This window comes from Carassius auratus, chromosome 8, assembly GCF_003368295.1.
Source record: "Carassius auratus strain Wakin chromosome 8, ASM336829v1, whole genome shotgun sequence".
NCBI lineage: Eukaryota > Metazoa > Chordata > Actinopteri > Cypriniformes > Cyprinidae > Carassius > Carassius auratus.
The window spans coordinates 16,129,515-16,144,907 of NC_039250.1; the positions used below are offsets into that span (position 1 = coordinate 16,129,515).

Below are 15,393 nucleotides of genomic sequence, written 5' to 3' on the forward strand. Positions count from 1 at the left end.
GCCAGAAACAGAACCAGCATGAACCAGTTATTATTGTAATCAGACGTGATGCAATAAAATGATAAACAGAAAAAAGGCATTTATTTTACACTAAAGTCAACTTATAACTGTTAGTCAAGGCTTTTTTTGCAGTGTGTTTGTGTTTTTTCATGATAATTGTTAATTCTTTCCAGTCATTTAAGCAAAATATCAGGAAAATTGGTTCATTGATTACTGCCAACAGTGTAGTGCTTTATAAAGTCACTTTCAAGCAATTAAGCTTTCTACTGGTAAAAATGGCAGGTCTGTGCAATCAACTTAAACCCTAACAAAAATCTGCATTGGGAAGTCACAAAAGTCCAGACTGTGTGGATTCATATTAAATTCACTGGATTTCACCCACAAATATACCTTTAGAACAAAACAGGACATTTTGGTCACTTGATTTTTAAGTCCAATTCTCGCCATTAACAAACTATTAACTACACATTAATAAGCTATATGCTTATAGTGAGAATTGGTACCTATACTAAAGTGGGTTACATTTTAGTTTAGGGACCAATTCTCACTATTAACTAGTTGCTTATGAGCATGCCTATTATTAACATATTGGCTGTTTATTAATGCTTATAAAAGCACATATTCTGCATCGCTAATCCAACCCAATACCTTAACTACCTTACAAACTATTAATAAGCAGTAAATCATGAGTTTAAGGCAAAGGTCATAGTTAATAGTTTGTTAGTATTGAGAATTGTACCTTAAAATAAAAGTGTGACCCCAAAATTTTAATACACACACATATGCATATATATACATATAGCTGTAGCTTTAACATTATGTAAATTCCCACTTTATAAAGGAGTCTGTGCTTCTTCATTTTTCAATAGCTTACTATTTACTTAACATTACATTGTTTTTGCCGTTTGGTTTTATTTTTTTTTTTTTTTTACAGATATTTTCAGAGGATATTTTATTTTTCCTTATATGACCCCTTTAAAGGCTGGATTTAAACTTGTACAAGTCTTCTGTGACCCCCTTTCAGAGATGTATAATAACGAAGTAGAACTACTTCGCTACTGTACTTAAGTACTAAAAGACGGTATCTGTACTTTACTAGAGTATTATTTTTTTCTCCTACTTCCACTTTTACTTCAGTAAATATTTTCGCTGAGTTTAATACTTTTACTCCGATATTTTTTTTTATGTGCTGCATCGTTACTCGTTACAATTATAAAAATGTTACGAATTATTCCATTACAAATACTGCGCGTGCTGACTGAACTGCTGTGAAGAGAGAAATGAACACCGAGCCGAGCCAGATAATGACTCGTTCACGAGTCAAGAACCGGTTGCATCGGTTCTCGGATGACCAGTAACGTTAGTTCTTTCTGACAGTTCGATTCAATAAACCAGTTGAAGAAAACAGTTCACCGATTCTTTTGCGCTCGACGCAATGGCGTCATTGGCATTGACTGCACATTGGCTCATAACATTAACACAGAATTAGTTCAGAATCAATCACCAAAAGAATCAGTTAGTTTCAGACGCTCTGTGTGTCGGTTTGCTTCACACTAAATCACACATGCGCAGTATCATCAGCTCCTCGGTTCACGAATCGGACGCGTCTGACAGAAACGCTTCTTGACTCGTAAACGAGTCATTATCTGGCTCGGCTCGGTGTTCATCTTCAGTTCTCTCTTCACATCAGTTCAGTCAGTGAACTGTTTGAGTAAATGAATTACTCCGGGATATTGGTTTGTTTTAACTCAGAGGGAGTGTCAGACACATTAAACAAGTTAACAGCTTAATTCATCTGTGGATTAATGCGTATTGGAGACGCGAACCGTTTAAAACGATTCAGTTCGATTTGGTGAACTGTTTCAAAAATATCCGGTTACATCGAACGATTCGTTTGCGAAGCGGATATCACAAACTGCTTTGTTTTTAACTGTCTTACAACAGACACGGAAGAGAAGACAATGCTGAATAAAGTCGTAGTTTTTGCTATTTTTGGACCAAAATGTATTTTCGATGCTTCAAAAAATTCTAAATGACCCTCTGATGTCTTAGGGGTTTGAAACAACTTGAGAGTAAGTTATTAATGACATAATTTTGCAAATTGGGCTAACTTACCCTAGTAACCGTTTTTTGTTTACAAGAAGTTACAGTCAAAGGAATTGTGATTGTCCTTTAGGTTAATCATTTGAAATGGTAAAAACAATATGTTCAAACTTTTGACTACTTTCTTTAATAGCTACGTAACACAATACTTCTACTTTTACTTTCAGTACTTGAGTAGTAAATTTTAAAATAGACTACTTGCAATACTTAAGTACAAAAAATGTTGAATACTTTAGTACTTCTACTTAAGTGTGGTGCTTAAAGAGCACTTCAACTTCTACTCAAGTCACTTTTTTGATAGAGCACTTGTACTTTTACTCAAGTATGGGTCTCTAGTACTTTATACATCTCTGCCCCCTTTACAAATTACAATAACATGTTTCATATCCAAACCATCTTCAGCTGGACTGCATTTACACCTTGGATTCCAGGTCTCCAATGTAATCAGACTTCAAAATGTTTTCTGTCATATGACGGATGATAAATAAGATATCTAGTCTATTGCATTTCTCTATTCAGAAATTATTTTAAGTGAGAAATGAGTGAAGATTCAACACAGACAGACCACAACACACTGAGAATATTTGTTTTCATTTATTGAAACTTGGACCTCTGTGTGTGTGTGTGTTTAATGATGTACATACTGCAACTCCAGCATGGTAACTGGTCCCACAGGCGATCATGATGAGCCGCCGACATCTCTGGATCTCTTTAATGTGGTCTTTCAACCCTCCCAAGATCACTGCAAACACACACATAAATTATGAAAAGCTGGTATAAAAGTAAAAAAGAATCCTGTAAAAATCAGCTATTCCCAGTAACTTCTTTGTCTTCTGTTTCACTTCAACAATTAAGCAATGATCAATTAACAATTAACCAAAACAACTAACAATTCCTAACACTGTGTCTACACTGCATGCGAAATACTATAGAACCACTGATCTATAATAGAGATTCATTATATATAGATCAGTCAATAGAACTCAGTTTAATCATTGATGCTGTCTACACTGGATGCGGCGTGGCATGACAGCACAAATCCCTGACAGTAAACTGCTATTGCGTTTGGTTTATGATATGCTGACACAAAATTAGACAGACTTTAGCTGATGCAGCTCGGTGCCACACGTCATCATTCGCGTGTGGTGTAGACACTGTGTAATTAGAGATGACTGAAAAACATTTTCTCAGAGGATTACTTTTTCTCCGCTCGCTTGTCGCACTGACTGTCATCCGAAGTGCGTGCATACAGCGCGCGATCCCAATAAATACACACATATACAGAATTACAGTATTTCAGACACAATATGCTCTGTCTTAAGTGAGCGCTTAGGGAACTGTTGGGGAAAACATCTGAGGTGTAACATTATATTAGATCCATGCATTACAGTATAGGACGTCTGTATCATTATCATAGTGTTAATCTAACAATAAAAGAAAAGAGGGAATCGCTCGCTGCACTTCATTGAACAGCTAAATCAATTTATGATTGTTTTTCGGACATGAATGCTTTAGAGATAAAATTATAAAAGTAATGAATTGTTTTTTTTTCTATGCTATTTGTTCTACCGTTTTTTTAATTTTTAGCATCTGTTCTTATTTATAATAGCAAAGATAAAATAATAACTATAGCTGTATTGTGATTATTAATATAGTAATTAATAATAAGAAAAGATAAGAGGACTTCACTATAGACTTCAAATGGGTCACTAATTAATTTTTTAATTAGTAATTTTTGTGTCGAATTCCAAAACATCATAAATCATTTTGAAGGTCTTTTAATGGAGAATTTCATCCCCCCCTCACCCCCACCATTTTTATCTATTATTATTATTTCTTTTAATTGCTCATTGTGACTTGTTTTGTCAGCACAATTCACATTATTGTCATGAGGAAGCACATGGGGAGGCGGTAAATGACAATATTTCAGATGGTATGGCAAGTGTAAACACATGAATCGGATATGGGTCACAATTGAAAAAAAACGTGTAAGATGATAGCAAAAAAAGAAAAAAAAAGGGATATAGGCAACAAATCAGAATTGGGCATCAAGACCTGCAGTGTAAACAAGGCCATAGTAATATGATCTCAAACGGACGGCACGCTCTCTTAATTTTATCAAATGAACAGAATCACATCTATTCATTTTATAATCCTGCTACTAGCATTTTATTCAAACTAAACCCCCTTTAATTCAGGTGAGAAAATGTTTTTTGTTTTGCGTGTGTTTAGCATTGTGTCATACAAAAGGACAGCGTGCTGCTGCAATAGATGCATTTTGCAGCATTAAGGTTAACGATTAATCAATTAAATTATTGTTCATTTAAACGACAAACGATCATGGAAATTATGGAAAACTGACATTCTTAGTTCCAATATAAACTTTTAAAAGAAGTAGATTAGGCAGAAACGTGCTACTTGCCATTCCCCTGAAATCTGACTCATTTCTCAAGTCCTGTTTTATTGACAATGATGCAGTTGACTGACAATTCAGTTCAACTAAAGTCAACACATCCAGTAAGTGTAAAGAGTCATCTGCTAAATGTTTATATCGACACGCATTGTTCCCGTTAAATAGCCTTTTATCGGACTATCGTAGCAATACATCTAAATTCACAAGAACTATGAATTCCCTAGAAGCTTTACTTGTGTCTGGTCGCTGATCTGAGCTGGCCTCACCTGTGTTGTTCTCAAAGTTAACTCTTCCTCGCATGGTGTTGACCACAGACTCTGGCTGCTCGAAGATCTCTTTCTGCATGAAAGAACTGAAGTTTCCTGTATTTAAAGAAGAAATAGAGTCAAGTTAGTCTCATTGCAGCAAAAAGGAGCTTTCAGGTGATAAGCGTCACAAAATCACTGCATTCAGTTGTACTGTGAATTATTGGGTCATATTTTTGAGCAAATGTCATCTGGACAATTTCTGCTCTCGTCTTCAAGGGCATCTGGGAGGGGTCCTAAGACATGACTGAAAAATCCGGTAGCACTTTATTTTACAGTCCTGTTCCTCATGTAAATACTATGTACTTATTATAGTAATTACAATAACTATGTAATAACTAGGTACTAACCCTGAACCTACCCCTAAACCTACCTCTACCCCATGTAGTTACCTTGTGTTACCAGAACTTTCTTAGATAAATACACTGTAAGTACACTATAAGTACATGTTAGTACACGTACTGTAAAATAAAGTGCAACCAAAAATCCTTATCATAAATAGCTGATTACAAACAGTCTGATGGGATCAAGAGATTTCAGCCACTGACACCAAGCAAAAACCAAAACCCTTAATTTTCTGCTCGATTGGAAATTCTTGTTTAATTCTTTTCTCACAAAATTATTGAGATACACAGCAGGAATGCAAAAATGCCATACCCAGAAATTAGGCCATGAGAATTGTATCTTTTATTTTTTTCACAATAGGTCAGATGAAATGTGGGGAGGGGAGGAGAAATGAGGGAAGGAGTGGATGGAGAGATGGAGGAGGAGCAAAAAAGGAGGAGAAACAAAGCAGTACACATCTGAAGCGATGTACTGCTCTCTGGTGGCTGGAAACCAAGCACACATTTGCTCTCTTATACATGTCAGCTTCTCAAACTCAACAGTAGTGGGGAGTGCTATGGTGGTCTCAGTCCCAGATGCATAACCACAGTTCGTTTACGGAGTTAATGATACGTATTGCACGCAGAACTGGAAAGCTGCATTCACAACGCTCGAATGCAATGCAAATGATAGAAATGCAAAGAGATGAAGGCCTCTTCAAAAATGTGCAACATTTCATTTCATGGGTTATTTCACCTCAAAATGAAAATGTTGTCATTAATCACGTACCCTCATGTCGTTCCAAACTCGTAAAAGCTTTGTTCGTCTTTGGAACACAATTTAAGATATTTTGGATGAAAACCAAGAGGCTTGTGACTGTCCCATTGACTGCCAAATAAGTTACACTGTCAAGGTCAAGAAAAGCATGAAAGACATGGTCAGAATAGTCCGTCTGCCATCAGTGGTTCAACCGTAACGTTATGAAGCGAAGAGATGTGTTTGTTTCCTCGGTGTCCCTCTGCATCACCGAATTGCCATTTTAGAGAATATCTGCTGGACACAAACTGCGTACGCTATTCGGTGTTAGCTGTGATACGAGGTTCAGCAGATATTCTCCAAAATGGTACTATGCTATTCGCAATGCTTTTACGGGGTTGGAACAACATGGAGGTAATTGATTAACGACAAAAATGTTCATTTTGTGGTGGAGTGTCCCTTTAAAAATGATGCAGAATGAAATAAAGCACCTCCTACAGTTTCTCTACCACAGAAAAGTTATCATCTTTGAGAAGGCACTAAAACTCCCTCAAAACAGCAAAGACTAACTAAAATTCCATGTCACACTTAGTTTGGGGAGGAATTGTCACTATTGACTAACTATTAACTATAACTTTTGTCTCAAACTCACAATTTGCTGCTTATTGATAATTAGTAAGGTAGCTGTTAAGTTTAGGATCAAGGGATCTAGAATACAGTCTTGCAGAATAAGGAACAAATGTGCGCTTTATAAGTATTAATAAACAGCTAATTAACTAGTAATATGCATGCTAATAAGCAACTTGTTAGTAGTAAGAATTAGTGCTAAAAACAAAGTGTTACCAAATTATGTGCAATAATTTGTGGATTAGTCCATAAAAAGGGAAATGTCTGATTCTGGCAATGGGAAGTCATTATAGCTATTCGATCTGTCTGGATTGTTAGTGACAGAAAAATGTGACATTGGTCCTAAAACTGGTGTTTTTCCTGAAGCCACGGCACAAATCAGCGTTTAATCGCATACATTGGGTGTGTTATTGTTACAGCTGACATCTTTGATTCTCTGTTTGGTGTATCCCAGTCATTTCTCTCTTAATGGTTTATATTGGAGAGTTGCATTGACAAGATTGTCCGTAAACACCCTGAGAACTCGTTATAACCTCACAATCTTAATGTGGGTCATACTGGGTGTGGTTGGTTTATATCCAATCATCTTCATATTTCCCCAATGACAGTTTCGTAAGCCGAATGTAATCATGTCTAACAGGCTCGTCGATTTCCAAGCAAACAGCTCTCAATAGCTGTGTTTACATGGACCCTACTAATCCGATCGTAATGTGACTTTTTAATTCTGATTGTGCTTCTAGTCCTATGTACAAGCATATCAACCTGATCACTTTATTTAGCCTTCATTTAGCGTTACTTATTTAACGTTCATTTAGCGTTACTTTACACTATATTCGGATATGTCAATCAAAATGAATTCATTCTGATGGAAGCAAAAAGTAAACGTACCTAATGACGTCAAAAGAGTACCTCAGACGTCACAGTGAAATTATGATCACCAAAACATGCCACACTTAATTAGCATGAAGCATAAATAGATTGTGTGGGCAATTGTTCTTCTATTTTTGCGTCAGTTTCTGGTTATTCTCATATAGCCACATTGTTGACTATTGTAAAATGCTATTTATATTGTTTCTATAAAGCCATGCATTTGTTAACTAACATTTCCAGCTGATGAAAGCAAAAACATTGACAGGCAATCTGAATCCTCCAAATTTTAACACGTTTGAGCATTTAAAGTGGCAATAAACAGAATGTTATCAACCATTGATATGGACACTAATAAAGTTATTGCTATAGTTATCATTCTTGGTGTGAAATTGGTCTGATCTTAGTCAAAGAGATTGACTAAGTGATATTTAAAGTGACCTACAACAGTCCTTTTTTTATTTTACGGCGAATGTAAAGGATTAATATATAATTTATCATTAATAATTTCATTTATCTTATTGAATGTTGCTTAAGTTTCAATAGAACCAGGACAAATGCAGTCAGTAATCATCAGAGCAGTGGCCATAAAGTACATTAATAAAATGATGCATTAGAATAGCGGACATAATTTATTAATATATTAATGCAATATTAAATGGGTGCGGATCACTCTATTGTGGCAACCCCTGATAAAAGGGAGCAAGCCGAAGGAAGAGAGAGAGAGAATGAATTATTAAATAGATGCATTTAATTTATAGTTAAAAACTAAAATTAATAGGCTACACAGTATGCACTCTTGCTATTTGTAGATCAGTTGTAGCCGTTTCAAACTATCAAAATTTTCCTGAGAAGTGACATAAACCTTGCTAACAATGTTTTCTCTAAGGACTAGTGGTTCCTCTGAAAGTTTCTTCCTTGAAACTTTGTGTCCAGCACACTGATAAAAACCCGTGAATGTGCAGAAGCCAGTCAATAAGGTTGCCACTGGCGATTTCAATATGCTATTTTTGTGTATGATTATGCATCTGTCCTTACCCTTCATGATCTGCTGCAGCTCCATCTGCAGGGTCTGGATGGCACGGGCCGGGTGATCTCCTGCGGTGCGCTTGATGCGATGGATGGAGAGACGCCCGTCACGCACTGCTGCAATATCATCATCCTCCAGGAAGATGACTCGATTGGTGTGCTCGATGACAGCACTGCAGTGACATTGAAATGCCTATTCTGTTTAAATCCACTCTTTCTTTTTGGGTTTTACGCCTTGGGCTTGTAACACAAGTGCAAACAAATTCTCTCTGCACATTATAAAAAGAAAACCAATGACGGAAGTGAATGGATGAGGCAGAACAGAAATACATGTACCTGGCATCAGATGCAAAGTAGTATTCCACGGCTTTCTCGTCCACAGGAAACAGACACGTGTCCTCATCCATCCTGGGCAGAGTATTGCTGCTCTTTTTATCTTTACCAGCTATATCAAAGACACAAAGAAAATTATGAATCATTTTATACGCCTTTCAGTATTTATTGGTATATATTGCTAACTCTAAAGAGAGAATAGATGCAAGAATGATATTTGTGACGTAAGTAAACGCTGTCGCATAGCAATTTGAGGATCATTTGATGACACAGAAGCAGCCTGTGAGTAAATGACATGAAACTGGATATTGTGCATGTCTTGTTTTTGCCGCTATATGAATACTTATTAATTGGCTATCAGTTTCTACTTTTATGTCCAGGCTTCTGCCTACTTATTAAACAGATGTAGTTATGGGCCAATGGAATTGAGGCATGTTGCAGGACAGTTTTGAACCTGTCGGAGCATTTTACAGGATATGCCCCAGTTCAGTTCTTCATGCAGTGGGAGATCAGTGTGTGTGTGTGTGTGTGTGTGTGTGTGTGTGTGTGTGTGTGTGTGTGTGAACTCACAGGAGCGATACAGGATGGGGATGTGATCTGTGGAAAGCTTGTGGTCACTTCTAACTCCAATCAGTAATGGACCTCCTCTCCTGGATGGATGCAAAGAAATGCATGTTAATGAGATGTTAATAATTTTAGTTGTACTGTAATATAGACTGTTAATAGGGCTGTCCAATGATTAAAATACAGTGAACTGAAACCCTGTTATTTTCTTATTTAGCATACGTTCAGAGCATATGTAAAAGAGACAGCTGGCTAAAGAGAGCTACAGACAACAAGCACCTGTAAAGTCTATTTACAAGCTGTTAAATGTGTTTAAACAAGATTCAATGATGGCACACTTAGCATTGTTCTCTCAGGCCAGAGGGCAATAAGTGCGTTTTATGTTTGCTGAGATTGAAGAAGGGTTGCATGTTTAAATGGAAATAGTTTGGGTGTGATATGCAAATGACTAACCTTGGGCAAATGGTCGCACGTTTAGAATACTTTAAATGCATTAAAATTACAATAGGATTAAAAAAAAAAAAATGTGTGTATATATATATATATATATATATATATATATATATATATATATATATATATATATATATATAAATGGTGTATAAATAAACATGGCAATTATTAGTTAATATGACCTAATTTGTGCAAAAAACAGATACTAAGAAATGCAACAAAACATCTGGGTAAAAAAAATAAAAAGATTAACCCTCAACAGGCATTGAGGAACTTCACATTTACATGTAAAGAATATTACTTGCTGTGTTTTGATAAGAAATTTAGGTAACACATACTATTAGTTGACATTATTAAAATGCACAGTAACTAACAATCAGCCGTATGTGTTTTTTATTTATTTTTACAGTATTTATTCATTATTATTGTTAACAGCTTTAGAATGAATCTCCATTTTTAGTTCATGTTTTATACTGTAGTTTACTAATGTTAAAGGGGGGGTGAAATGCTATTTCATGCATACTGAGTTTTTTACACTGTTAAAGAGTTGGATTCCCATGCTAAACATGGACAAAGTTTCAAAAATTAAGTTGTACATTTGAAGGAGTTTTTCAGACTTCACTGATCAGAGCGAGAGCGTCGCGAAATGTCACAAAAGAAGTGTGTTTTTGGTTGTCAGGGCAAGACAACCCTGCACAGATTACCAAAAGAGAAACAGCATTAAGGGACCAGTGGATGGAGTTTATTTTTACAGAGCATCAACGGAGTTGTGCAAGTGTTTGTGTTTGTTCCCCTGCATTTCGAAGATGCTTGTTTTACAAACAAGGCCCAGTTTGACGCCGGCTTTGCACATAGTTTATTTCTTAAGGATAATGCAGTCCCAATGAAAAAGGGTCACGATCGTGTGTTGGATCCGCATGCAGTGAGTAAAACTGCTTCAAATATCTCTGTGTTGTTAACTTAGCTATCCGCGCGTAAGCACATCAAGTAAACAACATGCGATGTTGTCATCAAACTGCACTTTCCACATGTACAGTTTCAGTACATACCACATAGAGACTGATTGCTGATGCTGCTCTTGATCAATTTCAGCCTCTGGATCTGATTCTGGATCATAAATATACGCTGAATCTGACTGTTACCCATGGTTTGTTTTGGTTGGTTTTGTCCTAACGGTGTCACAGCTTCCAGACGCGCTCAACCCAAAAGCCTACTGGCGCTCGTGATTCTTTAGCTCCGCCCACACGTCATGCCTCCAGCCACTCGTGTTTTTCCGGGAAATATCGGTACAGACTATCTTTCTCTTATGAATATAATAAAACTAAAGACTTTTTGGAGTTATGAAGGATATAGTACTACTCTATTGGTACTCAAGATTAACAGGATATTGAGTGAAAACGAGCATTTCACCCCCCCTTTAACAAATGGAACAAGTGTCAGCTAAATCCGACCGTACAATGACCTCAAATGATTTGGCTTTTGTTAAACGCCCCCTTCTGGTTTGATGTAGAACTGTCCATAGAGAGTGACTTAAACGTCCTCCTTTCTCCTGATAGTGGAAGCTCTAACAGACTCAAACAGCTGAACTGAATGAATGCATTAAATGCATTTAATCGAGCACATGTTAATGTTGACTATTTAAGGTTGAAGTTACCTGCTACCCACTGCCTCTCCCGGATAGTGCACACTTTTGAGGACCAGGGCAAAAGCTCCTTCCTAAAGTAGAGAAGATGTGTATTACCACATCATTTACATTCATTATTCCTGACCATTAGTGTGTCGACAGAAAAGGTGTTTACTAGTTGCTGTGTGACTTGCTCCACGAGGGTGGCGAAGGTGATGTCATCGCTCTCCCGGTTATCATATATGTACTTCACCAGCTTAGCGATGGTCTCTGTGTCCGTCTCCGACTCAAACTCATAGCCTTTACTCTCCTGCACACATACAAACATAAACGGTCAAAATATAAACACACGTGCCGGTTGGATAAATGCATGGAGAGATGATGTTTCACTCGCCAGAAACTTCTTCAGGTCTTTGTAGTTGGTGATGATTCCATTATGGATGACAATAAACTCTGCAAGGAAATAAAGTAATTACTACAAAATCAGAACATGCTTTTTACAGACAGGAAAGTCTGTGAAAGTAAATATGCGTAATGAAAAGCAGGTTGTTGCTTCCAGACCGTTGTCCTTGTCAGATCTTTGCGGGTGGCTGTTGACCGGGCTGGGGACGCCATGAGTGGCCCATCGAGTGTGAGCGATTCCCAGGTGCACATCAAACTCCACATCAAGATCCACATCCTGCTGCCCTGAAGAACAGATGAAACACTTCACATATTTCGACATTGCTAATCCTTTCCAATACCTAAACTTAATAACTACTAAAGCAGCAAATTTATTGAGGAAGAAGTGTTAATGTTTTGTTAATAGCGAGAATTCAAATAAAGTGTGATTAGATTGTAATGTTAGTACCACATTTCAAATGAATAGTGACACAATCACACTTAGGCTAGAAAAAAAAACAAAAAACACTTTACACAAGTAAGCAAACGCATCTGGGCAATGCATTTCAAGTGTGCAGTGTGTCAAAGACAAAGAAAGGGAAAAATGTTGTTTATAACATGTTGCGAGTTCTTTGAATAGTACTCTTTGTATTGGTTTCACAAAACCTTTATAGCAGATTTAATCGACTGAGGAAAAAAAAAACGTACACTTTGAAAACAGCTGAATGTGCACTTATCACTTTCAAATATATTTTCCACGGTAAAAATAATTTCTACAAATTTAGGATTATGTCATGATATATCATTATGTTTTTGTCACCCACAATTCAAAGCACATGAATATGATTTTTAAGGCATGTGCTATTGACCTTTAAGGACTTTGTTCCTTTAAAATATCTTCTTTAATGTTCAACCCTTTAATTGATTTTAATTAGGTAGTTCAACAAGTTTTTTTTTTTTTTTCAAGCTATTCATGTAAAGTGAAAACCGAAACTATAGTCCACAGCCCAAAAAAAAAAAACTAAGTATGTTGCAGGAATGTTGAGAATGTGACATTTAGTTGCGTTGTGTGATTGGCTCGGTGACACATATTGAAGCACATTAATATATAGTCTTGATTGTATAGTTATAAGTGTTCTCATACCGGCATATAATGTATTTTGCGCCTAACCCGGACCTGTAAAATGACCAACGTTACTTACTATGGATTTCCTCATCCAGCGCTTTGACTTTTCCCGTTTGCTTGATCAGGTGGATGTTCTTGGAGTTTTTTTCCCATTCCTTATGGTTTCCTCCATCAATGCCCACACCGGCGGAGTCATAGCCACGGTACTCCAGGCGACGCAGACCTTTGATAAGGACCTCAAGGATCTCGCGCCGAGTGCGAGGCACGTGATAATTCAGATACGCAAAGATACCTTCAGAGAGAGAAAGACAGTTTTTCACTGCACCTTTAGCAGTTAATTCAAAAACTACAGCTGCACACACTATACACACACTATCAATACTGTACAAAACACAACATCAGATATAAAAGCTATTATGTGCAAAAAATGTGATTGTACATTTAAACACAAAGTTATGTACAGACTGACTCATATGAGTTCTTAAATATATGTATACACACACACACAGTAAAAAAATGAAAGCAAATTAAATGAACAACATTTACTTAATTTACAAAACACATTTCAAGCTAGCTAAATAGCCACTGCTACCAGTCTCTCTTAAAATGGTAAAACCTTTTATAAGTTTAAGGATTTTTGCATTATAAATATATGGAATGCAAATTTAGATTCATCCGGCAATAGGTAAATGAAAGTTTTTATTTTTTATTTTTTTTTCACTATTCATTTTAATCTAAATAATAAACATACATATTACAGCATTCCTCAGCACAAGCTATTCTACATAAAGATCACTGTACATCCATCATCCATTCAAAAATATTGTCTATCCCTTTCAGACTTTAAGTGGGTCGCATCTAAACCCAGTGTGCCTTATGCATTTAGGATACTGATAGTTTTCATGTGATGACACACACTCATAGAAAAGCCACCTGAAGGGCAAACGAAGCTTTGCTCTGCTGACCGCTAGTGCTGCACGATAAATCACATGTGATATTTAATGTGCATCTTGTCAGTATCTTGTCAAGCCGGTTCTGTAATCAGCGGTTAATCTCTGTCACCTGCGTGCTTTCACATGAAGCAGCATTAACTACACAGAGCTGTTATTCCCTGACAAGCTGCACAAAACATGCACAAAATATGATCGTGTTTTTGCGATTTATCGTGCAGCCCTACTGACCGCCAGTTATTTTTACACGGATTGCATGAAGTAGTAATGTTGTAAAAGGCAGATATTAAAAGGCGAAATTCAGTAAACACCTTATTGGTTATGTATACTTTGTAGAGGCAAGAATATGACCCCAGAATACAAACACAATGTGCAAAGTTTCACATTAAATGATTTCCCATAGAAAACCATCAGAACCATCATTAATATAGTGATAACTGAAGTGGATCTTTTAATATCAATTCTGTTTTAAATATATTAATGCACTTTAAGTCTTTTTGCAATGATTTGTCACACATTTGTTTAAGGATTGAAATATTTCTGCGGGTGCTTAATATGCAATTTCCATTAAATTTGAATTGCAATTAAAAACATCCAACTTATTTTGGGGTGTGTGCGGTTTGAATACAAATTCAAAACAGAGCAACAAACAATCAGTAAAGAAATGAAAGACAACTTGAAGCCAAGATTGTTGATAAAGAAGTGGTCTGGTAAAGCAGACACAACCGGTTTGGCATCTTCAAGTAAACACTGAGGGAGGATACGCACTAGAAAGATGCCACTCTACATACACACTGCCACAAACAAAGATGAGATACTATGGATGCCTTTAAACGGGTCTATGATGCTTTTTTAAAGATCAATTCTTTGTGTATTTGGTGTAAAATAATATGTTGACATGCTTTAATGTTCAAAAAGCACATTATTTTTCAAATATTGTACATTATTATTACGCACATATTTCCACATCGTGACATAGACATGTGGGGGCGTGTTTGATTGAGACGTTTTAGGGGGGCATGTCAGAGTCGTAATTTGATAAAGAATATCTCTTTGGTTCGAGACTTTAGTGTTTGCAACTTTACAGATCTTCTTCATGCACCAAGAGCTTGTAACACTCCAAAGAAAAATAAATCATTTGAATTGCGTCACATGACCCCTTTAAGAAAATTAAGAAGCCTAATGGAAAGAAGCATCCATCTGTGTTGATACACACACAGACAGAACAAAATCAGTGATAGGGAGGAAGTGTGTATAATGACATGGGTACTACAATGTAAACATGGATTATGAGGACACTTCCTGTGTCCCCATAAAAGAAAAGGCTTTAAAAAATAATAAATTCAAAAATTGCCAGTAGTTTTCTGTAAGGGGCAGGTTTAGGGTGATGGAAAATAAAGTTTGTACAGTATAAAAACCATTACGCCTATGAAGAGTCCCAATCCAAGTGTGTGTGTGTGTGTGTGTGTGTGTGTTAGGTAGTCAAACAATGCTCTGCTTTATTAGACAGACGACCTGTTAAAATGCATAAAGGATGG

At 36.5% G+C, this 15,393-nt stretch overlaps 1 protein-coding gene across 1 annotated transcript in view; it reads right to left on the reverse strand.

Annotated features, from left to right (window-relative positions):
• The window catches only part of gfpt1 (glutamine--fructose-6-phosphate transaminase 1), a 39,786-nt gene that overhangs the window by 21,902 nt on the left and 2,491 nt on the right, over positions 1–15,393 (reverse strand). Inside the window, exons 2-11 of the mRNA XM_026269907.1 lie at positions 12,982–13,197; positions 11,960–12,085; positions 11,793–11,851; positions 11,574–11,708; positions 11,429–11,490; positions 9,328–9,407; positions 8,761–8,869; positions 8,434–8,597; positions 4,783–4,878; positions 2,748–2,845 (exon numbers count right to left, since the gene is read on the reverse strand). Of these exons, the coding sequence (XP_026125692.1) occupies positions 2,748–2,845; positions 4,783–4,878; positions 8,434–8,597; positions 8,761–8,869; positions 9,328–9,407; positions 11,429–11,490; positions 11,574–11,708; positions 11,793–11,851; positions 11,960–12,085; positions 12,982–13,197 (1,145 nt within the window). The remainder of the gene's footprint in view (positions 1–2,747; positions 2,846–4,782; positions 4,879–8,433; positions 8,598–8,760; positions 8,870–9,327; positions 9,408–11,428; positions 11,491–11,573; positions 11,709–11,792; positions 11,852–11,959; positions 12,086–12,981; positions 13,198–15,393) is intronic.